At 48.6% G+C, this 21,975-nt stretch overlaps 2 protein-coding genes across 8 annotated transcripts in view; one reads left to right on the top strand and one right to left on the bottom strand.

The window, feature by feature from the left end:
• ENTHD1 (ENTH domain containing 1) overlaps nucleotides 1-11,996 on the bottom strand; it is a 152,502-nt gene extending 140,506 nt beyond the window's left edge. For 3 of the 5 annotated variants that reach the window (XM_070506840.1, XM_070506843.1, XM_070506842.1), the window contains exon 1: nucleotides 11,651-11,996. The gene's annotated coding sequence lies outside the window, so the exon portion shown is untranslated. The remainder of the gene's footprint in view (nucleotides 1-11,650) is intronic. The other 2 variants (XM_070506844.1, XM_070506841.1) reach the window with 2 other exon arrangements.
• GRAP2 (GRB2 related adaptor protein 2) overlaps nucleotides 1-21,734 on the top strand; it is a 62,438-nt gene extending 40,704 nt beyond the window's left edge. For 2 of the 3 annotated variants that reach the window (XM_014858956.3, XM_070506845.1), the window contains exons 2-8: nucleotides 1,498-1,589; nucleotides 8,248-8,339; nucleotides 11,607-11,726; nucleotides 15,122-15,290; nucleotides 17,154-17,342; nucleotides 18,558-18,680; nucleotides 19,364-21,734. In XM_014858956.3, the coding sequence (XP_014714442.1) occupies nucleotides 1,512-1,589; nucleotides 8,248-8,339; nucleotides 11,607-11,726; nucleotides 15,122-15,290; nucleotides 17,154-17,342; nucleotides 18,558-18,680; nucleotides 19,364-19,543 (951 nt within the window). In that variant the 5' untranslated portion in view covers nucleotides 1,498-1,511 and the 3' untranslated portion in view covers nucleotides 19,544-21,734. Of the gene's footprint in view, nucleotides 1-1,497; nucleotides 1,590-6,807; nucleotides 7,226-8,247; nucleotides 8,340-11,606; nucleotides 11,727-15,121; nucleotides 15,291-17,153; nucleotides 17,343-18,557; nucleotides 18,681-19,363 lie in introns of those variants that run through there. The other variant, XM_014858959.3, reaches the window with a different exon arrangement.
• The last annotated feature ends 241 nt before the right edge of the window (nucleotides 21,735-21,975 follow it).

The raw sequence follows: 21,975 nt of genomic DNA, 5'->3' as shown, positions 1-21,975 counted from the left end.
CTGGCTCCTGAAATATTTTCTGCTGAATATCTATCTTTGGGACTGGTAACATTCATCTTCACAAATTGCTTTTGGGAGACCAAGCAAATGTGGAAAATCAGAGAAACGAGCCCCTTGCTATCACCACCACTGCAGTCGGCTTTAATCCTCCGATCCCCGCATGTGGCACCCTTCCACCGGTAGCCGCTTTCCTTATTTACCTAAATCTTGTCACTTGGGCAGAAATTCCCACTGAGAGGACAACTGTGGTCCCAGTTTACTGGTCCCTGAAAGTCAATTAGGTTTCAGGGTTACCAAGCTAAAGGGTTTCAGACTTTTGCAAATTTTGCAAAACATAAGTGGCAAGCGAAAGTGGCAAGATTGTGTCCTGACAGTAAGCTGTCTTATCAGAGAACCAAAGGATTTGATGCCATGGAGAATAAGCATCAAATCTCAATGAGAAGTTTCAGGAGATGGGAGAAATCAGAAGAACACTTGAGCTGCTTTTGGCCAGGACGCCTTTGCTGAGGATAAACTCATTCCACAAAATTGTTTTAAAATATGAATACTACTTAGCTTTACCTTGTATAACACTTTGCATCTATTATTTAATTTAATCTCACATCCTATTAGTTGAGTATTATGATCCCCACTTTATAGGTGAGGAAACCGAGACTCCAAAAGTTTTTGTTACTTGCACAACATCATACAGCTGCTCACCAACAAAACCCGGACTCAGCTCTCTTTTTATTACATCCTACTGTCTCCTTAAAAAAACCAACTGTATTTCATTTGCAGGCTAACTTAGTTATCTTTACACAGGTCTCATGTATTACTAGGAGGGGCTGATATTATAACTCAATTCCGAAATATTAAAATAAAAATTTTCAGAATGTACTTGGCTTAACGCTATAATAATAAAATAAGGAATCTGACTCATTGAGTCTCCCAACTCTAAAACCAGAATGCTCTCTACTCTCAAACCATGCAGAAGGACGCTAAGTTCCCCACTGGCCAATGCTGTCTAATTCTTTTAAATGATTCAGATGTAAAAGAGAAAATGGCATCTGTCTAATTAACACCGCCTGGTTAAATATAGCTGCCAAGGGACAGCCTCGGGACAGTGTTTACAGAACAGTCTTTCCAGCCCCTCGGGCCTCAAGTTAGAGATGATAGCAAGTCTCTGTCCTTATCAACCAGAAACAGAGATGCCCCAGAAATGGTGACAGGCCAGAACAAGCGAAGGGAGATGATAGGAGCAAGGAGAGGCAGTCGCTGGCCTTCATTTCCTGCTCCTGGCATTGGGGATTCAGAGAATGATGCGGGAACCAGATCCTAAAGGCTCCAGCAGCTCTTCCCAAAGACAAAGGCCCTCACTGTGCACCTGTGCCTCCCTGTCCGGCCCGGAGACACTCGGCCACTCACCTACCAGCTGCTAAGACTGCTAGACAGCCAACAACTGCTCTGCTGCCCTTCCCCCGGCAGGAAGGCACAATGACCGTATTATATCTCTTCCAGCTTCACGGGACAACATGGAAGCCATCGCCAAGTTTGACTTCACCGCCTCAGGGGAGGATGAACTGAGCTTTCACACTGGAGATGTTCTGAAGGTGGGTGACGCGGGGTCCGCGGGAGCCACAGGGAGGTTAGGTTACTCTGGTCTGGCGATCCACGCCTTTGTTTCTTAAGAGCTGCACACAATTGCTTTCAAAAAGAGAAGTTACCTCAGTCAAAAAGGTTCCTTGTGTGCCAGCCATCAGGCCAGGTGGTGGAAATCCAGTTGGCATAAGCCACCATCTTTGTCCTGAGATGCTTGTGGTCTGGAGGGGGAAAGAAATCCAGCCAAAGGGCTGTCACGGATGTTCTTATTTAAGTGCTTGGGGAGCACAGGTGAGGGAATAAGTGATCCCACAATGAAAGATGGGGTTGTAGGAACGTGTGGTGATGTCTGTTGTCAGGGAATGCAATGAAAGTGAATTGGGTTTTTAGTTAAAACTCCGAGATGAGCAAGCCCATGCGGAATTCAGTGAGCATTGTGAGGTTCAGCATGGCTGGGGCTTACAAGAGGAGGGTGAGGGTGGAGACAGCCCGGGAAAGGCAGCGGGAGGAGACGCGGCTCAACAAAGGCATGCACGCCCGGCCACTCAGGGGCTTCTTAAAACTTGTCTTCCGCCCGCACTTGTGTTGTAGTGGCCACTTGCTGAGCTGAAGAGGCCTTGGACTTCTTCCACATTTCATGCACCACACTTAGAGACTCAGCGTCTTAGCCCCTGTTTTGTGCAAAAGAGCACAAGCCCCTCAAGAGGCCAATGGGGAGTCTGTGATGCCAATGCCCCCATGCCTGGCCTCAAGCACCCTCAGATATCCTGATCCCTGGTCCTCAGTAGCCTAGATGGACTTTCTCAGACTGCCCAGCAGCCCTGAGGCTACCATTGTCTCAGCACTGAGAATTACACTATAGAAAGAACTTTGTCAGCATGTGGGAGGGTGACATGTCAGAAAGTGTCTATGGAATACAAACCAGGTGGGATGACTTGGTTTGGAATCTGAACACCTCAGTATTTAGCCTTCTAACTGTTCTCACCTTGCAAGATCTAGTAATGTGGTTGCAAAGAGTATGCCTTCGATGTTGGAGCTTCTCAAGGGGAAAATATTGCTTGGGCTGCTGACCCAGATAAAGGTGGCCTTCACTTTGGGATCGTACCAAGGTCACAGAGGGATCTGCCACATAGTGGGAAGTCCCTCCCTTCTTTATGGGGTATTGTGACCTTGTGATTATCAACCACTCTAGAGCATCCTTCCTCAAAAGATGCCAGGGGCCAACTCCCCCACCCCCATCTCCCATTGCAAACAGAACCTAATATCTTGCTTAAGTTTTCCCAAGTCCCCAGAAAAGTAAAAAAGAAGAAAAAAAGAACTTTCTTCATCTCTGCTTCTCAATCCAGCTCCTAATTTCTTTCCTCTCCTTTGTTGCCAATACTGGGAAGAATTCTCTGTGTGGGGTGCCTGCACTTCCTCACTTCCCATTCATTCCACTGGAACCCACTGGAATCCTCCCTTGTCCCCCAACACTCCCGTGAAGTCCACCAGTGATCGTCCTGATGTGGAACATAAGGACTCCACTAAAATGCCTGCAGAATCTGACTTTGCTGACTGTCCCCCTCCTAGATCTGGATGGACTTCTCTCCGACTCCTCAACAACTGGACTCTGCTCTGAACATTTTTCTTTCATGATATCTTTTCACGATATCTTTCATGATATCAAGCAATCCCCTTCTTCACTAAAGAGGAATCTGATGCAGTAAAAAGGAGCATAGACTTTGGAGCCGGATAAATCTGAGTTTGAATCCCAGCTCCTAGCTAGGTAGCCTTGGACCAGTCACTGGACCCCTCTGAACTTCAGTGTCTTCATCTCTAAGTGGAGGCCATATCTATCTTGTGGGATTGTGGGAAAGATTAGAGGTAACAGTCCCAGCCCAAAGAGGATGCTCAATAAATGGTCACCATATTATCGGTATTACCCATTCCTGCTGCCTCTCACTATTCAGACCATACCACAGCCCCTTAACTGGCCTCATCGCCTCCTGTCTCTTCCTCCTTCCTTCATTCTACATACTAGTCCCAGAGGGATCTTTCTAGAAAACAAATCAGATCATATCACTTCCTTACTCAAAAGCATTCAGTGGTTCCCCCTTACCAATTGATTGAAATCTATGTCATCGGGCCCTAACCCACTGCCCAACCTCATCATGCTCACATGCATCAATGTACACACACATGCATGCACACACATGCATGCACACACACATGCACATCTTTGTGTACGTAATGGCCCCCAAGTCCCACTGCAATATACACACCGTCCTTTCTCAGGCTCTTCTCTATATTCCACATGCCCTTCTCCCTCACACACATATTTGACCACCTCTGCCATGGAACCCTCTCTAATCTTCCCCGCTCCATACCTCCCCAGCAGAGTCAATCTCTCCCTCTTCAGCCCTTCCAAAGCATTTCACACACACTCCTTTCCAGACATTTCCGATCTCGCCTCACATGACAGTTCTTTATGAGCAGGCCAAGCCTCCGTGCTCTCATGCACCCTGTTCATCCATCTCTCCTTGCTGCCCTTACCCCATGGGATCCTGATGGCCCGTTTAAGTGTTGGCTACTCCACTCACCAAAGCTCTGGAAGGGCGAGGCCAGGTCTGCCGGAATGTCTAGACCAGCAGAAAGGTGAGCCTCCCTAATGTTTGATGAATGAATGCATGGTTGACTCCTCCACTGGCCTGTGAGCTCCCTGAGAACAGAGCCACGCCAAGTTCATCTTTGTCTCTTCCCAGCATCGACCACAAGCCACAGCCCCAAATAGGGGCTCAGTACACATTCCCTGAATTGTTAAATTGCATTTCTCCGTGTTCATTTAGAATTCCATCAGAAAGCCAAACCCCTCCTTCTTTTCAAATTCTGTCCATTGCAGTGGTGACATTAAAGACAAGCGTGGAGAGGGGCTTGTTAGCCGAGCCTCACAGAATGTCTGTATCCTGGTGGTTAGTGGCCCTGCCTGTGGGTCTCTATGTCCGACTGCAAGGTGTGCCCCTCTCCTCCAGAGATAAGTAACACGACCCAGGAGCCTCGCAGTTGTTTTCAAAGCCAGCTCTTGACTACCCCAGCAATTCACTCCTGGGACATTCTTCCATGTTTGGCCTTAAAGGCCAAAAACCTAAAGACTTTATTCATTAGAAGGTACAAAAAATGTCTGACCAGCTCACCACCAACCCATCCCCCCCAAACTGTGAGTCCCCAGGACAAAGCCCACAGCTTATTCATCTCTGGATTCCCAACACCTAAGTGCAAACAGCAGGTGCTCGCTAGATGCTGATCACAGAATGGTGTACAAGATGGTGGACAGGGAACTCCTGCCGAGTGACTTGATCCCACTTCTGTGAGAGAAACGTTTGAAAAATCAGGAGTTGATGTATCATGTTCATGTCACAAACCTCCAGACCTGAAGCTACACACAGCACCAGACTTACAATCCCCATTTGAATTTTTCAGTCATTTTAAAACATCTCTTGACCCAGTCCATTTCTATCTGCTTCTGTAACACGTCTAACTTGACTGCATTTCTTCCTACTAAAACAGCGGCCTAAAAGCACTAAGAGTTAATCCTTCATAACTAATTTCTTCAGGGCTTCAGATTTGTGCTATGCCTCCAAGAGCTGCAATTCCACCCAATTTTAAAATTCTTCCAACCGCACATTTTGTCCTCTTCCCACGTCTGCCTTATTCTCAGGCCGTGTAACCCAGAAAATTATCCTCATAGGCAGCATTATAAGAATTCAGCTACAGTAAAGTTAAGTGTAAAACCTCACGTGTTAGGCTGAACTCCTTGCTCAGGTTTACACGATGCGTACAAGAGATAGGGGGAACTGAAGAGATGGCGAGATGAGAACAGGAAGTACGGGGCCCCGCGCCAACAACGGCAGAAGGAAACCACCTCCCCCCAAATACTCTATTTTGCAGAAATGAGATTTTTTAAAACCTTGCCTTGTATCCACCATAAAAAGCCTGTAAGTTCACCTCTCTGGGAACACGATCTCGGGCAGACCGAGCATCAGGCGGCGGGGAGAAATGGCCGGCATTGTGGGATAATCTTTCAGTTGCTACAGGAGGTCGATGGGTGGGAGCCGTGATTACTAAAATTACAGCTGGTTTCAGGTCAGAGAGCTAAGTACAAAATGTGGTTCTTACCATGATGAACCAATTTCCAAATGGCCTCTTTTACCTCATCCCTGCTCACCTTCATATTCGACATCAGCTACCTAGGCCAAACACTGCATTCCCACGTGACAGGACAAAGGATTTCCAAAGCCCTAAATTGGGGGAGAGGGCATGGAGTGAAATGTCCTTGTGTTCTTTGTGTGAATACCAGCCACTGGAGTTTCCTGGTTCTTCTTTTGACCTAGATTTTCTGCTCCCCTCCACCACCCCCTTCAGCATACATACCCACACGTCCTTAGTGATACCAACAGTCACATTTGATGTTAGAAACTATAAAGTTTTCAGTTCTCAGCAATTCTAGAACTCAAATATGGGACACACTTTTATTTCTTCAGAACAGATGATTAAATTCAAAACATACACATATAATACTTTAAAGAACCTTCCATGTCCTTCAGAACTGGAGCCCTCCCTTGTAAGAATATCACATTTTACAGAATCGTATTTTTAAAAAGAGCGTACACTTTCTGAAGGTCTTTCAGCTACCAGGGCTCATTTGATCCTCACATCAGCTCCATGAGGTGCTAGCTGGTTATTATTGTCCCTATTTTTCAGAGCTAATTGACTTGCCAAAGGTCACACAGCTAGTGACAGGACCAAGCTAGAAACCAGGTCTTCTCATTCCAAACTCAAAGGACTCTCCCCTTTCTTCCACCTCGGGAGTGATATTAGAAATAGGCCATCGTTGCTTCTTGACACCTAGCTCCCTTTGATTCTCTTCCCATCTCCGGGAGAGAGAAACCCACGGGACCCATGACTTCAGCTCCGCCCACTCTCGGATGACTCCAAAATCGCATCCTCTCTGCTGAGCCCAGACACACGGCTCCAACTGCTCACTGAGCTTTTCTTCTCAGACGGTCCCAGGGGCAACTGGGATTCACCCACAGGCAATCTGAAGTCCGTGAGTTTTTCCTCAGACTGCTCCTCCTCCTGTATTTTCTATTTTAGTAAAGGCGTCACCACCCACTCAGTCTCCCAAGCCAGAAATCCGGAGCCATCCCAGAATCCCCGCTCTCCCCTTAGCTCTGAAAACAGTCAGGAAATCCTGCCCATTTGGCTTCTTGAACTCGTCTAAAATATATCCTTGCCTCTTAGCCCGGGTCCCCTTCCTCTCTTGCCTGGATGGCTGCGCTCTTCCTACAGTTTCTCCCCGACTTCACCCCTCCACTCCCCCCTCCCGCTCTGATACAGCATTCTCTTCTTAACTCTAATTCTTCCTGTGCTATTTCCCTGCTTAAATCCCTTTAATGGCTTCCCCTAAATTTCAAGATAAAATTCCAAACTTTTCCACATGGACCTGTGTTCCTCTCTCCCTCCTGGGGTCACAGCTAAACTCCCAACCGCGTGAGGCGTTTGTTCCCAGAATGCACCGCACGTCCCCCTATCCCGGAAGTAGCCTTCGGCCGTCGGACTTCGCTGGGTAACTGCTGTCATTGCCTGGGCAACCTGATGGGCTCTCCTCTGGGTAATCTTTCCTATCCATCTTCTGCTTTCCCCTTTATCATAGTAATTCTATCAGTTAAGACATTTTCAGCTACAAGAAACAGAAACTAAAAATGGCTTAAACGATAACGAAGATTCATTATTTCTCTCGCAAAGTCCAGAAGTAGGAGGGCTCCTGGGAAGTGAATTCAGTGGCTCCATGACATTCGTGAAGGCTCTTTCCCTCTTTTTGCTCTGCCATCCTCGTCTGGAATTATTGTTCGGCATACTTTGACACATTCTCGGTGGGAGGTGGGGGGCAAATAGTTGTCTTTTAACGGTGAAACTCATTTTCTGAATTAACCAGAAGCCACATAGAGTCAAGTCTGGAGAGTCATATGAGTAATCAGGGTAGGTGATAACATTTGGGGTCAAAGTCAAGGCAGGACCATATAGTAACAAGACAGAACTTCTGGTTTTGCCTGTGATCTGGCTCTAAAAGCAAGTCTAGAAAAGGCACTCCAGATACCTTGAGTTATGTAGAAATTGTTTGTGAAACACATGGGGTATGAACACAGAGTTACTGTTTTCAAAGCTAGCCCCACTTGGATGTCTAAGTTTTAATCCGCTCGTTTAAAAAAATAAGAACAAATTAAATTTTTAAAAGATTCCTGGTTACCTGGCAGAGAAGAAAAAAACATGGAGTAGCTGCTCTTGCCTCTCCGCCATCTTCCCAGATGAGGAGCTTAAGGTGCTGAGATCTGGGATACATTAATTTCCAAAATAGAAGGAGAAAGGAGTTCAGGGAAGCCCCTGATGCTGCACCTGGGAGGCCGTGCCATGGTGGGGTCACATGAATGGGTGATACAAGTGGACAGAAACAGCTTGGGGTCAAGAGAAGCCAAACTCTGAAAATCAACCCGCTGCTCGCCCACTAGAGCAGCCATGTGGTTTCTTTGACTTTGCCCCTAAATCCAAAAGGGCGTTCTGTGCCCTGAAGCCCCTTTCCCTTGCTTCTTGATGTCCTCTCTGCAGTGTCTTTGTCCTTCCTTCTCTTCCATGTAGATCTTAAGTAACCAAGAGGAGTGGTTCAAGGCGGAACTTGGGAGCCAAGAAGGATATGTGCCCAAGAATTTTATAGACATCCAGTTTCCTGAGTAAGTATTTCCAGCCTGCTGATGGGCCTACCCAAACACTCTCTCCTTATTTTTTCAGTAGTTGCTAAAATTACCCATGCACACCCCAGATACTGTCAAAAATGGTTGCCTCTGGAGGGGGAGCCACGGAGCTGAAGGCCAGGGGTGGGAGGGAGATTTGCATTTCCCTGCATTCCCTTTTGAATTTTATACCATGTGCATGTATTGCCTATTTTAAGTTTATAAACTAAAATCATCTATAATTGTAATCACAGTTCCCAAGAATTCCAGTGGGGGCGCTGTTGGCCTCCCTTCTCCAGGAGCCGCGGCTCTCCCTGCCCACCCTCCATCCTAACCCGGGATCCCAAACGGCTCAGGAGGATGGATGCTCCCTGCCTTCCTCCCACCCTGCTCACAGCGATGAGAGAAGTCAGTGGGAGAAAAGGGGAAATTCCCTTTATAAAGAGGAAACTGAAAAATTGAGATTGGGTCTCATTTGTCTCAAGAATTGACCACAAGGGTTAGATAGAAATCTAATCTTGTCTGAAAGTCAGGCTGTAGCTCAAACAGCAAAGGTTTGTTAGAAAACCTAAGTGGTGTTGGCGACCCCGGTGAGGAGCAGTCGCACCACTCATTGCAAACCAGTCCCGACCACCGAACCAGAGAATGACCACTGACCGCAGCTGGGCCCTGTGACCTTCCAAATGACCAGCACAGGTCAGTGGTACCTTCCGCGCTCCTCAAACCTCCAGCCCCTCCCCCGCCGCACTCTCAGCTGAGGGCCTTGCTTCCGGGTTCCCTGGGACCATGGAAGCCACCAGAGAAGGCCCTCCATCCCACTGCCCACCTGACTCTCTGCATCCACCCACCTCCTGCAACCGCGCTCAGATTCTCTGCCGTCCCTGCAGCTGTCTGGAAAGAACTGGCTGTGCTTCCTGCGGAAATTCTCCCTTCTCTCTCCCGAGTGAACTTTCTTCCCCTCTCTGCTGAATCATTCCTATTAGCCAACAAAGATGCTGCAATTTCCCCCATCTTACCAAGAAACAAAAACAAAATGAAATAGAAAACTCTTGATCCCAAATCCGCTTCCAGCTGCCACTTGCTTCTTCAAAAAGAATTATTATTTTTTGTTGTTGTTGAGGAAGATTAGCCCTGAGCTAACATCTGTTGCCAATCCTCCTCTTTTTGCTGAGGAAGACTGGCCCTGAGCTAACATCCATGCCCATCTTCCTCTACTTTCTATGTGGGACGCCTACCACATGGCTTGCCAAGCGATGCCATGTCTGCACCCGGGATCCGAACTGACGAACCCCAGGCTGCCAAAGTGGAACATCTGCACTTAACCGCTGCGCCGGCCCCTAAAAGAATTATTTATATTTGCTGTTTCTAACTCCTCGCCTTCCATTCTCTCTGGAAGCCCCACACCTCCTTCGAAACCTTTCTGTCAAGGTCATAGTGAACTTCCCAGCCCCGTGGTCGATTCTCTGCCGTCATCTCGGCACGATTTGATGTGGGGGATCTTTCCCTCTCGTTGAAACACTTTCTTCACTTGGCCTCCGGGACACCCTTCCCTGGGGTCCCCCCTCCTCCCGGCTGCTCCCCGTCTGGCTCCTTTGCTGGTTTCTCCTCATCTCCCCAGTCTCCTTTAGGGTTAGAAGCTCCCTCTGCCAGTGAAGCCCTCCACGTCAGCATAGGTTAAATCACTCCCTCCCTCCCCAGCCCTCCTCTTCGTTTGTCCCCCACACACTAGAGTGTAATTCCATGAGGGCAGGAGTTCCTGTCTGTTCTGCTCACTGCTACATCCTCAGTGCCCAGAAGAGGGCCCAGCACACAGTAGATGTTTAATAAAAGCTGCTAAATGAATGAGCGAATAGCTTTGGAATGGTGTGTAATGATAAAACCGGGGCCACTCATGTAATATGTGGGCTGTGGACATTTTGTCAGGTCTCGAAAGAAGTCACATCAAATTCCAATCAGAGGACAAATGTGTATTTTCTAAACGCTCCCCTCGCTGCTTGCTGCCTCTTCTGAGATCTTGCCTTTGAAGCATGGCTGCTGTGGAGCACATCCCATTCTTGTTCCCATCCCCATTACGTGTCCTACACAAGGCCCTGCTGTGGTGGCCACTGTTCAGACCTGAGGGTTGGATGGCAAATACCCTGGCAGGATCCCCAGCCAGATGACGGCCATAAACCCTCTGTTTCCAGTCCCTCAGAGCCCTACCAACCTTCCCCAGAAGTTCCAGCTCTGGAATAAGGACATCCCGTCTGGAGTTCAGGTTCCTAAATTCTGGAGAGCACAGAGCATTGCTCACAAAGGAATCCAAAGCCACAGCCCATCAGACATCCACGATAAAGGGACGCACATACTAGCCTTCCAGCGGCAGCAATTAGAGCAGCCACCTTGAAGAAATGGGACGCGGCCCACCTTTGGCCGCTGAGTGATTGCAAACACTCTGCTTTTCTGTGGTGGAGAGCGGTTTCTGGCCTCCTGCCCTGGGGCTGGAGCCGCCGTCAGCCTCGCCACTGTGGAAGTGCTTGGCCTTTTCACACATGCCGAGCTGAGCTGCCGCAGCAACACTTCCAGAGGCTGCCACCCTGCCTGCTCCCCTGAAAGAGCGGTTCCTCCTCAGTTCCTCCTTTTCCACAGTAAAGATTATTTTCCAGCCTGAATTTTCAGGGAGGGTCCAGGAGCTGAGTGTGTAGACACTGCTCTCTGGCTACAGCCAGCCTCACTCATGTCCACGTGTGTGTGCAGGACTCCCTTGCAGCCTCTGTGGGCACCCTATGAGCTCCATGCCACCCAGGTCCCATGGGCCCCTGGGGCTACTCAGTTCTCAGCCAGGGAACGAGCACTCAGGCCCCTTCCCAGCTCCGCCTCATTGCCCTCAGTGCCTGAAGCAGTCCCCTCCTGTCCTTGCAGTTCTTTCCTAGCGACATCCCTCACACGGCTGCCAGCAGGCGGCCGCTTCCCACAGTGAGTCACTCCCACACTGTCCCATTTTGGTGCAGTGGCACATTTCCACAATTCAGGCTTTCTGAGCTGGAGAGAGACTTCTCCTAGAGGGAAGGAACAAAGAGGATGCGTAAAGGAGAACACTGACTTGCCTCGCCTGGAAAGTGCCTGGAGCAGCTGCTCGGTTTCAAAAGCTTCTGGCCCCCCTTTCGCCTCTCTCCTCTCTAGTGACCAGTTGCCAGCCTCTCTCCCTTTGGGTCATCTCTCCTCCACTTCTCCTTCCTGCCACCCTGGTGTCTCACCAAGATCCTCTGATTTTCTCTCACCCGATAGATGGTTTCACGAAGGCCTCTCGAGACACCAGGCAGAGAACTTACTCATGGGCAAGGAGGTCGGTTTCTTCATCATCCGGGCCAGCCAGAGCTCCCCCGGGGACTTCTCCATCTCCGTCAGGTACTGGCCATGCCCGATGCTGTCCTGAGCCAGACTGCTAAGCCGTGAGGTGACCTCTTGAGTCTGACCTATCGCAGCAGCATGGTGGCCAAGGGGCCCAGGCGTCTTACCAACTATGTTGCCATCCATTTCCTTCCTCTAACACGTATACATAACTCCTTGGTACACTGGTTTGTGGCCAAAATTATGTGTACATTCATCTGCCTCCTCCTCTAGCCCAGGTGCTTCTGGAAGGACAGGATTTTTATCTACTTCACCTTTGTGCCTTGTGCCCAGTAGGAGCTCGATGAGTATTTGTGGGAGGAAATGAGGAAGAAGGAAAGGAGAACTCCCAGTTGTCCGCCTCTGTCTTGGGGTTTAAATCTTAAGCTTTTCTTTTACTACTGATGCATGTCTGAAGACGGGTCAGAGAAAAACGAAAACCCCAAGTCACTGCGGTAGGACACATACACAGTTGTAGGTGGCCGCATAAAAAGAAGGGCTACCTCAACCCATTGTAATACAGCAAAGTGAGAGCGACCGAGCAGAGCGAGGAGGGCTGGGGTGCGGGGGCGGGGACCGTAACAGCAAAAACTGTGCAGCCCTCAGAAGGAAGTGACTCAGTCCAGGCATAAACATGACTTAGCCCCACACTCGGAAGCCCCAAGTCTGAGCTCACGGCGTGTGGTCAGCGTGTCGGGGAATGCAAGTCACATACCTGACTTGGTGACCACATATGAAAGTGCAAGAATTATGCTGCGAGAAGGAAGGCGTGACAACCTGGACAGTGAAACCTTACTGTCAAGTCAATTGACAGGAAATGCTGGGCTGGATTATTCAGCATATTTTGAAAGGCATGCAGTTTTAGTACTTTAAGTACATAAATCCAATCTCAGGTAATAAACTGAGGTCACTTTACCATTCAGAAAAAAGGAATTTTTTTCTTTTTGAGGAAGATTAGCCCTGAGCTAACGTCTGCTGCCAATCCTCCTTTTTTTTGCTGAGGAAGACTGGCCCTGAGCTAACATCCGTGCCCATCTTCCTCTACTTTATATGTGGGACGCCTACCACAGCATGGCTTGCCAAGTGGTGCCATGAGCACCTGAGATCTGAACTGGTGAACCCCGGGCCACCAAAGTGGAATGTGCACACTTAACTGCTATGCCACCGGGCCGGCCCCAAGAATGGATATTTTAAGGAATAGGTATGAAGGCCTTACAAATAGTGGGGCAACCATTCCTATGCACATGTGCCTCTAAAGTGCTCAAAAATAGCTTGGTCTCATTAGCATTGCCATTGCAATCTTGCTGAAACTCTTAATTTTCCTTAACTAAAACTGTCTTTTCCACAGCTAGGGTGATAGCAAATTTTTGCTCAGGCCAATATTGACATATCACAAATTCTAAACTTGTTAGATCTTAATTAATAAATCTTACAGGTCAACCCTATTTCTTAAGTGCCCGGATTACAGCCTGGACCAAGTAATTTGTTACATGGAGAAGCATCTCTTGGTGCCTTTGGTTTGCATGAAGTTGACTCTGGTTTTTCTCAGCTAGGAATTATGGTTTATATTTCTTTGATGACGGTGGATTCTACAAAGTGGCCAGCCTTGAGTGCTGCCACGGTCTTCACCTGCTCTTGAGGCAATGCAGCTTCTTGTTATGCCGATGATTACCATAGATTATTACATCTTCTGCAGACGTGTAATATAATATATTCCAAAGCAAGATCATTTATATTTATTTATGCATCTGCTTTCTGTCATGGACACAGATAATTAAGAGCTAATTGTAGTCCTATCATTTAGCATTTGTTAAGGGTCTGAAACACTAGACTTTAGAGTCTGGAGCCCTGAGTCACATCTTTTCCCCTGCTCCTCTCAGAACTTGAGACAGTGGTTCAGCCACTCTCTCTCTGTAGGCCCAGATGACCAACTGTAACCCTGTCATCCATCCTCTCAGCTCATGATAGTGACAGGGTTAATGTTTCTCTCTCTGAGATCCTTGACTAAGGCACAGTGGATGAATAATTATATCACAAGAATATTTCCTCCTCCTCACCCAGATGTGAGGAGTGATGACTATGAGTTGAGCCATATGTCATTGTTGGTGTTAGCATGAAGAAAGCACTGGTTAGTGGCCAAAACCAAGGGGAAGACCATGCAGTGACTGCAGAGTGTTAGCTACCACCCCAAAGCAGTCAAGCAGAGGTCACTGCATGGGTTCATCTGGCTGTGAGCAGAGCCCAGCACACAGATGAGACTGAAGGTCAGAATTCCTGTCCCCTCTGAATACAGACCACTAAATCCATCCCTAAGAAACCTCTACTAACCATTAGAGGTGTCTTTATTCTCCAACACTCTTTAAATTCTTGACCTTTCTACTGGATCAGGTAATTGGTATCATTAGTTTTAGTTTACTTTTAGATATAAAGGTATATCTGTTTGATAAATTAACTTGACTTCCGAAAGAGAACGCCTTGGTGATGGAGAAAGACTGGAGCTATTCGTAAAGGCCCAGTCTCCCTGTTTCAGATGAATAAGATCCAATTTCTCCTCCCAGGTGCAAATGTGCCCCATCCCTTGTGAGTCCAGCTGTGTCAAAAGGTGCCGATCTAAAAAAGTTAGCATATGTAGATGGTGTGGCAGGCCCGGCTCACTAGACAGGAATCAGAGAGCCAGGGGTCTTGCCTCAGCTCTGCCACTCACCCACGGCGACCTTGACCAAGCCCCTCCACCTCTCTGAGCCTTCGCGTCCTCAACTGTAACATGGAGACACAAGGTTAAATAATCTCTAAAGTCCTTTCCAATAAAACCCTACAATTCTATATAACACTTTTTCCCCAAAAAGCTCAAAATACTTTATAAGCTTACTTATGCAAAACATAAACCAAGACCAAGAGATCTCCATTATGTAGAGAACAAAACGTGACAAATTTCTCAAGGCAGTCTCTTACTGTCCAGAGCTAGTTTATGGGCTAAAGTTTTCTGATAACAGAAAGATAACGGGGGCTTGAAAACCTCTCCCCTCTGAGTCTTGGCAGAGTCCTTAGCATAGTACAGGACTCAGGGGTTGCCATGTTTCAAATAAACATTGTAAAAAGGTCCTTGACCTCATAGTCTTTAAAGCACTAGGAGCATTTTTTCTCTTGTAAAAGCTCGGCTCCAGTGTCAGAAGACAGATTACCTTCTGCTGATGTAAAAATCCCTTCTAATGAGGCCTGTGTCCTGAGCGATCCCTTCCACAAATCTCCCCCTAAACTTGACTGCACCAGCCCGCCTGCCCAGTGATGGGCAAGCCAGCCATATCTCGATTTCCTGCCCAAACAGAGCTCCAGCATCCCTGCATGCGTTCAGCCCTGGAGGCAGGGACATCGTCACCATGTAATAGACAATTTAGCTTTGCCTTGATCTCTAGGCATGAGGATGATGTTCAGCACTTCAAGGTCATGAGAGACAACAAGGGTAATTACTTCCTGTGGACAGAGAAGTTTCCATCTCTCAATAAGCTGGTGGATTACTACAGGACGGCTTCCATCTCCAGACAGAAGCAGATCTTTCTGAGGGACAGGACCCGAGAGGATCAGGTACGCTTCAGGTCCCATCAGCCCAATCTAGAGATTTTAGGCAGCTTGAGTCCTACTCGAACCATCCAGACAAGGCATTTCGTGGGCATGTCCTCTGAGTATTCGGAAAGACAGAATAACGCTGAAGTCAGATCTCAGTTTTAATCCTAGCTTAACACTTCTTAGCTATGTGACTTTGGAAAGTTCTCCAATCCTCAGTTTGCTCATCCATGAACTGGGAATGATACTGACATCTCCCTCAAAGGAGGATTATGAAGGTTGGAGAAGGTGCCGTATCCCCTCCACTTGCCTCATTCCTAACAACGCTACAGCACTCAGTAAACATTCGCTCTCAATTGTGGATGCGGTCATCTTGTTATTCACAGGCATTGCTCCATCTCCGTTTTCAGCCTAGCTCAGGAGTTGCCCGAAGGTGAAGGAGCCAGGGGGTTACACACAGAGATATTAGACAGCAGCCTGGAGTCTAGGACTAAGCCAACAGTTACAGCTTTATGACAGAATTAGGAAGGTGGGGGGCATGGGAGAAGAAAACTAGGCCTGGAATTCTTGCTCTTGAAGCAGTTTGGAATACAGATACTGTTTTAATAAAAAATGCATCAGACAGACCTGGCTTCAAATCCTGATTTCAGCACTAACTATCCTTATTACCTTAAGCCAAGTTAAGAAACCTTTCTGAGTATCAGTTTTCTCGTCTGTAAAATGGAAAGCATATAATACCTCCCTCACTGGGCTGTCATGAGGATTAAAGGAGATAATATAGTTATAGCACTTGCCACAGAGTCTGGACAATCGTAGGCACTAAGGAAATGTTAACTTGCCTCTCATAAGTAAATTCACACACACACAATTTGCAAAATATTTTTCAAAGGGAATGCCATGGTTATAAGAGACAGATATTACAGAAAGAAGCACTGGCTGGGATAGTTAAGATCCCAGGAACAGGTTCTCTGAAAAGGCATTGAGACTTTCAAAGCAACATGTGCTTTGGGGAAGTAGAGACAGCCGTCCCTGTCAAGTAATCAGTTGATTTTAAGCCTGAGAAGTTACAATCAAAGAGAAAAGGGTGTTCCCACCAAGTGCACACAAAAGTTCAGAGAGAAAAACAAAGGTTAACCAAGACCTTCTGAATTGTTTTAACCAGGAAACGGACAGAGGTATTAATTTACCAGGATGTGCATGCAGAGACAAGACGCAACAAAAACTGCATTAAATTGGAATAAATGAGTTCATATTTGTAAAGCGCTTAGAACAGTGTCTGGCATATACTAAGCCCGGGGCCCTGCATAATTATTTGTTAAATAGAAATAACAAGAATATCTCTGAGTCATCAGGTTGTGGTGGCATTAAGGAGAAAGGCCTCGCTCCTTCCCGACACGCCCAGCTGCAGGCCAGTTTCCATGGTTTTGCGAGTGTTGTTGTTTGGGTCTCTGTCACCAGGCTATAAATGACAGTTCAAAATCATGCAAAGTCAATAGCAGAGCTTATGTGGAGAGTAGGATGTCCACTGGTGTGGCAACATGTGATAAGGAGGGGTGGCATTACGTCAGTAAAATAGAATATTTAAGCTTGATTGTGCAGAGAAAAACAAGCCCATGAGGAATGGGCTAAATGGTACCACGTGGAAAGTGTCAGTCTGTGACCCAAAGACCCAAAATCCCCAAACTGGGAGAATCTGAGAATGCAGAGGCCACCTTTGAAAATGTGAGAGTCTGAACCATCGGTTCTCTTCCAGCTGCCCCCGACCCCATCAGCTGTCTCTTGGAGCTGTTGTAAACAAAGTCTGAGAACAGCTGCCTGAAGGCCAGGGTAAGGTGAGGAGATGCGGGAAGAGGATGGATCCGCATTATCTCTGTTCTCTCCCAGGGTCGCCGGGGCAGCAGCCTGGACCGGAGGCTCCAGGGAGGCCCACACCTCAGTGGGGCTGTGGGAGAGGAAATCCGGCCTTCGATGAACCGGAAGCTGTCAGATCACCCACCACCGGCTCCCTTGCAGTATCCCCCGGCACCGCCACCACAGCAGCAGCGGTATCTGCAGCATCCCCATTTTCATCAGGTATCACAAAAGAATGAGGTGGGCTGCAGTGAGGGAGGAGGAGGACCTGCTCTCCTCCCAGGCTTGGGCCACCTTGTCCCCACTGCCACTTAGTGTGTGAAAATGCCCCTCAGTGCTGGAAACAACCACAGCAAATCAATGCTGGGGGTCTGTTGTGGTCCCAGGACTGTTGGCCAGGGGAGGAACATCCTAGGCCTGGCCCAGCCTCCTCAGGTCTCATAGAGTTCATAAAGAAGATCTGAGCGCCCCAAATGGCAGAAATATGATACGGAAACTGCTCTTGGCAAGGAAGCCTCTGTGAATTAAGTGGCTCCCTGCTTGAACACACACACACATTCTTACCCTGAGGACTCAGTGAACAATTGCTTCATTTTCCTATCAGCACAATTCCAAATCTATTCATGCCCCTTAACCCATCTGGCTGTCAAGATCCACAAGAAAAACAGATTAATACCCGCAATGGAACCTTGCTTATTTGTTTATATATCCCCCGCCTTGTTCCAGATGGGATTTTAGGCAGCTTACCGAGATGGACAATACAGCCAGATAACATCATTCCTAAATTCCTTAGCAGGGCATACGAAGTCCTTTGTAGCTGCCGGTATCTGTTTCCCCAGCCTCATCTCCTGCTGCCTCCCCCTACTCTGCAGGCGAACACGCATTCCAGCAATGCTCTACTACTTTTAGTTACCTGAAAGGCCCATGGTGTTTGCTCTCACGCGTTTGAGGCTTTTCACATGCCGTCCCCTCTGCCTGAATTGCCCTCTCCTGGCCAATCCTACTCCTCCTTTAAGCTGGAGTTCAAGAATCACCTCCTTTATGAAGCCTTCCCTGATTACCAGGTAGACTTAGACACTCTTCTCTCTGCTCACTTATCACTTAAATGTGTATGGTTCCCCCTCTAAACTAATGCTCCATGGACACAGGGACCTTCTCTTTCCAGTCACGTATCCCCAATACTAAGCCAGTACTAGACACATGGTAGGTGCCTGATAAATATTCCTTGATTGAAATGAAATCTGGCATCCTCTTCACAATCTAAGGTCCCTTTGTCATCCTTCCCCATCCCTCCGTCATCTAGGGTTTATTGTTATCATCAGTAAGTGTTCTTGGAACACTGGCTGTGTCCATGGCATCCGAGCAAAGGCACCGCGGGCACCTGTGTGGCATGCTTCTGGCAGTGTGGTGACGGGTCCTCTGTTGATCTGTTTCTAGGAACGCCGTGGAGGCAGCCTTGACATAAACGATGGACACTGTGGCATGGGCGTGGGCAGTGAAATGAACGCCGCCCTCATGCACAGGAGACACACAGACCCGGTGCAACTCCAAGTGGCTGGGGTATGTGAACTTCCCTCTCTGGGCTCAGTGGAGGAGGCAAGAGGGCCAATTAGAGAAATCGCTGGTCCTCCAGGAGAGATGTAAAACTGCACAAAGCTCAGATGGAAGTGGTGGGAACCCAGGCAGTGAAGGAGCAGGGAGAATTCTGGGCCGGAGCTGATCCCAGCCCAGCACCATCCAGTCTGTTGTTCTCAGTTTGGCCATCAGGCCTTGCCTGTCCTCACATTTCTTGGCTCCAGCTCTAGCAGAGGGAGATCTCATTGCCTTTATCCCTGAGATCCATCTTGACTTGGTTGCACCAGCACTGAGAGCTGTTAGTTTGGGCGTGCCACCCTTCAGTTTGTCACTTGAAGGGATTAAAAGGATTGGGGATTGATGTAGGGAGAGTAGTTCTCAAGGATTCTCTTCCCGCCTTGGAGAGTAACATCTCTGTCGGTAAAGTCCTGAGTCTCAAGAATGACTCTGATGGTTTCTGATGACTTTGTGCTCAGGGCTGTGCATCGGGGTCTGCTTTCAGGGGCAGCAGGGTTTGTCTCTGGAAAGCCATATACCAGCCTGCAGGGTGGGCTGCTCAGGGAGGACTTGGTCTTGGTGCCAGAGTCAGCAGATCCCCTTCCGTGTGACAGTAACTCCAAAGGCCAGCCCCCGTCCCAGCAGGACCTCTCTGTGTGTTCCCCCGACAGCGAGTGCGGTGGGCCCGTGCACTGTACGACTTCGAGGCCCTTGAGGACGACGAGCTGGGGTTCCGCTGCGGAGAGGTGGTGGAAGTCCTGGATAGCTCCAACCCGTCCTGGTGGACCGGCCGCCTGCACAACAGACTGGGCCTCTTCCCCGCCAACTATGTGGCGCCCATGACCCGGTGAAGCCCTTCTGAGCAGTCAGAGGCTCTCATCTGAAGCTGCCTGCAAGAGAGGGGGCAAGGAAGAAAAGCTGGGACTATGTTTGCGTGTACATATGTGTGTGTGTCTACACATCTACACATAGAGATATGCCTATGCATACACACATTTTACAATAGTAATTTATTGGCAATTTAGTTGGTTAATTAGTTGATATGAAAGGAACTCAAGTAGGGAATTACATTCGTACTTGTTTTTCTACGCCCCTCAGGGGCTATGCATGCAGAAGGCAGTGGGGAGTTGGGAAGCACGGGGCAGGGAAATGAAACTGAAATTCTTCCTGTCCTTAAGATGGCACCGCTTCCTCCTTGTCTGGGGAATTTTCACGGAAAGGAGCTAAGCAGAAATCCACACCCTGGCATTGGACCAGAACAAGAGGGTGGAGTTGGACCTGGACTTGGTGGGGCATGTTCTGGCTCACCTGCAGGCCCTGCTCACCTTGAGGGTTTGCAGGCGGCTTTCCTCCTGTTCTCCTAGGGTGGGCACCACTGGATTGAGAATTAAGGTGCAGCCACACAAGTCTGAGCTGGGAGCGGGAAGGGGTGTGCAGGCAGGACTAGAGCAGCCGGTGTCCCGAAGCCTGGGCAAGGCTGGCCTCCTGGTCGGTGCTTAGCCGAGACCTTCATCTCGCTCAAAAGAATGTTCCTCAGCTAATCCTCTTCCTTGTGGCTGACACGGAGAAACAGAGACACTGTGAGGAGCCCAGATCTGGAAATGGAGGGATTTTTCACAAACCTCTCCACGGCTACTTGGGTTTAACCTCCGTTCCCCTGGCTTCCAAGAAAGAAACAGCCTAGATCCTGTTAAGTGCCTGGAGAAGCCCTGCCCCAGAATGTGGATTTTAGAGCCATTGTTTTACGTTACTAGCCTGTCTCTTTGGGGCTCTATTTTTTTTCCTCTTGGTTTTCTGTGTTTTGAAGATGCTTTGCCAAGTGGCACAGTGAGAAGCCCACTCCACAAGAACATTGACTAGCAATTGGTTGATTGATTGACTGATTGAACATGACCCTGGGAGGGAGCTGAGATGAACTTCCTGTTCCATCTGACTGTTGGGCCACTGCTGGTACCACGCCTCCCCCTGCCCCCCCGGAACTCCATTGCCGTTGTGTCTCCTCCTCACCTAGAATAGAATGGTTGTCCTAGTGCTCACCCTGCGGGCGTGAAGCACAGGCCAGCTGGGCTGGGCAGAAGGAAGCTCAGCGTTTTAGTGGAGGCTGGGAGCAAACATGTCTGCACCTAGGGCACTTAGGAGGGTGTGTGTGTACCAAGACATGAACGAAAGGTTTGGGGTGAAAGTGTTGGTGAGGGAGCACAGGAGTGAGTGGGGCCTGTTCCTTGTCCTCTTCCCCAGTCCTTCCAGCTCTAAGGAGGGACAGGGGCAGCCATTGTCGCATTATCGCAGGTAAAATAGGAAGACTTTCTGACTCAGAAGTAACTGTCAGCGTAACGTAGGCTCTGTCCCTTTGACACTGAATCCTGCGATTCTCTGATCCCCACGTCGCCATTAGAGAAAAAGGGAACAAGAAGGGCCTCTGTGGTGGGTCTTGGGAGGGGGGAGAAAATGGCCTGAGAGAGGCAGGTGGGGGGGGAGTCGAGCATGAGTGAGGAGCCTCTCTCAGCCTTTGGAAATGAAAGCACAGAGAGGAAAAGGGAGCCCAGACCTTTCAAAAGATCAAGGAGCAGCATGAGAGACACAAAGGGAGGGAGAGGGAGCAGGAGGTTAAGTGGAACAGGCGAGGAAGACGTTGGAGGGCAGCATCCGCAGCGACCAAGCACGCAAGGGGGCACCCAGGCAGGCGGAAGGAGGAATTAGAGCAGAGAAATGAGCACCGAGGAAGGCAGGGGGCAGAGCCACCGTAGGGATGGAGACAGGAGAATAGGGAGGGAGAGAACAAAGACAGAGGGGGCCTCATGAGCTATTTTGGTGCTAGGTAACGTGAACATGTTACGGTAAATAAAAGCCAAAAGTAATGTTTGATTTTATAGTATTTACAAAGCATACGCTTTAAACAGCCCACAGACTTCATCCGTTTGTCTAATGATGTGGGAGGACCAGCCCCAGTGAAGGCAGAGGGAAAAGATTTGATTCCGGTCTGGGTTTTGTGCCTTGAAACACTTCTCAAGAAGCAGGAATAAAACAAGTGCCCTTGTTTGCCAGGCTGCGTCTGGTGTCTGTGTCACACACCCCTCAGGTGGGGGCAGGGGTCGCTGGCCTGGAGAGGCTGACCACACAGTGTGGGTGGAGCTTTCAGAGTCCCTGGAACTGGGCGTTCTGCTCCACCAGAGGCCATTGTGGGAGTATTTTTAATTGAGATGCTAGAACAGCTTCGCCCCTGCTCATGATGTGGCCCAATACAGAGGGAAGCAAGAGTCACCCTAACCACCCACAGAGAACA

This window comes from Equus asinus, chromosome 4, assembly GCF_041296235.1.
Source record: "Equus asinus isolate D_3611 breed Donkey chromosome 4, EquAss-T2T_v2, whole genome shotgun sequence".
Lineage (NCBI taxonomy): Eukaryota > Metazoa > Chordata > Mammalia > Perissodactyla > Equidae > Equus > Equus asinus.
Note: the sequence above shows the minus strand (reverse complement) of the source record. Positions and strands in the feature narration are given on the sequence as shown.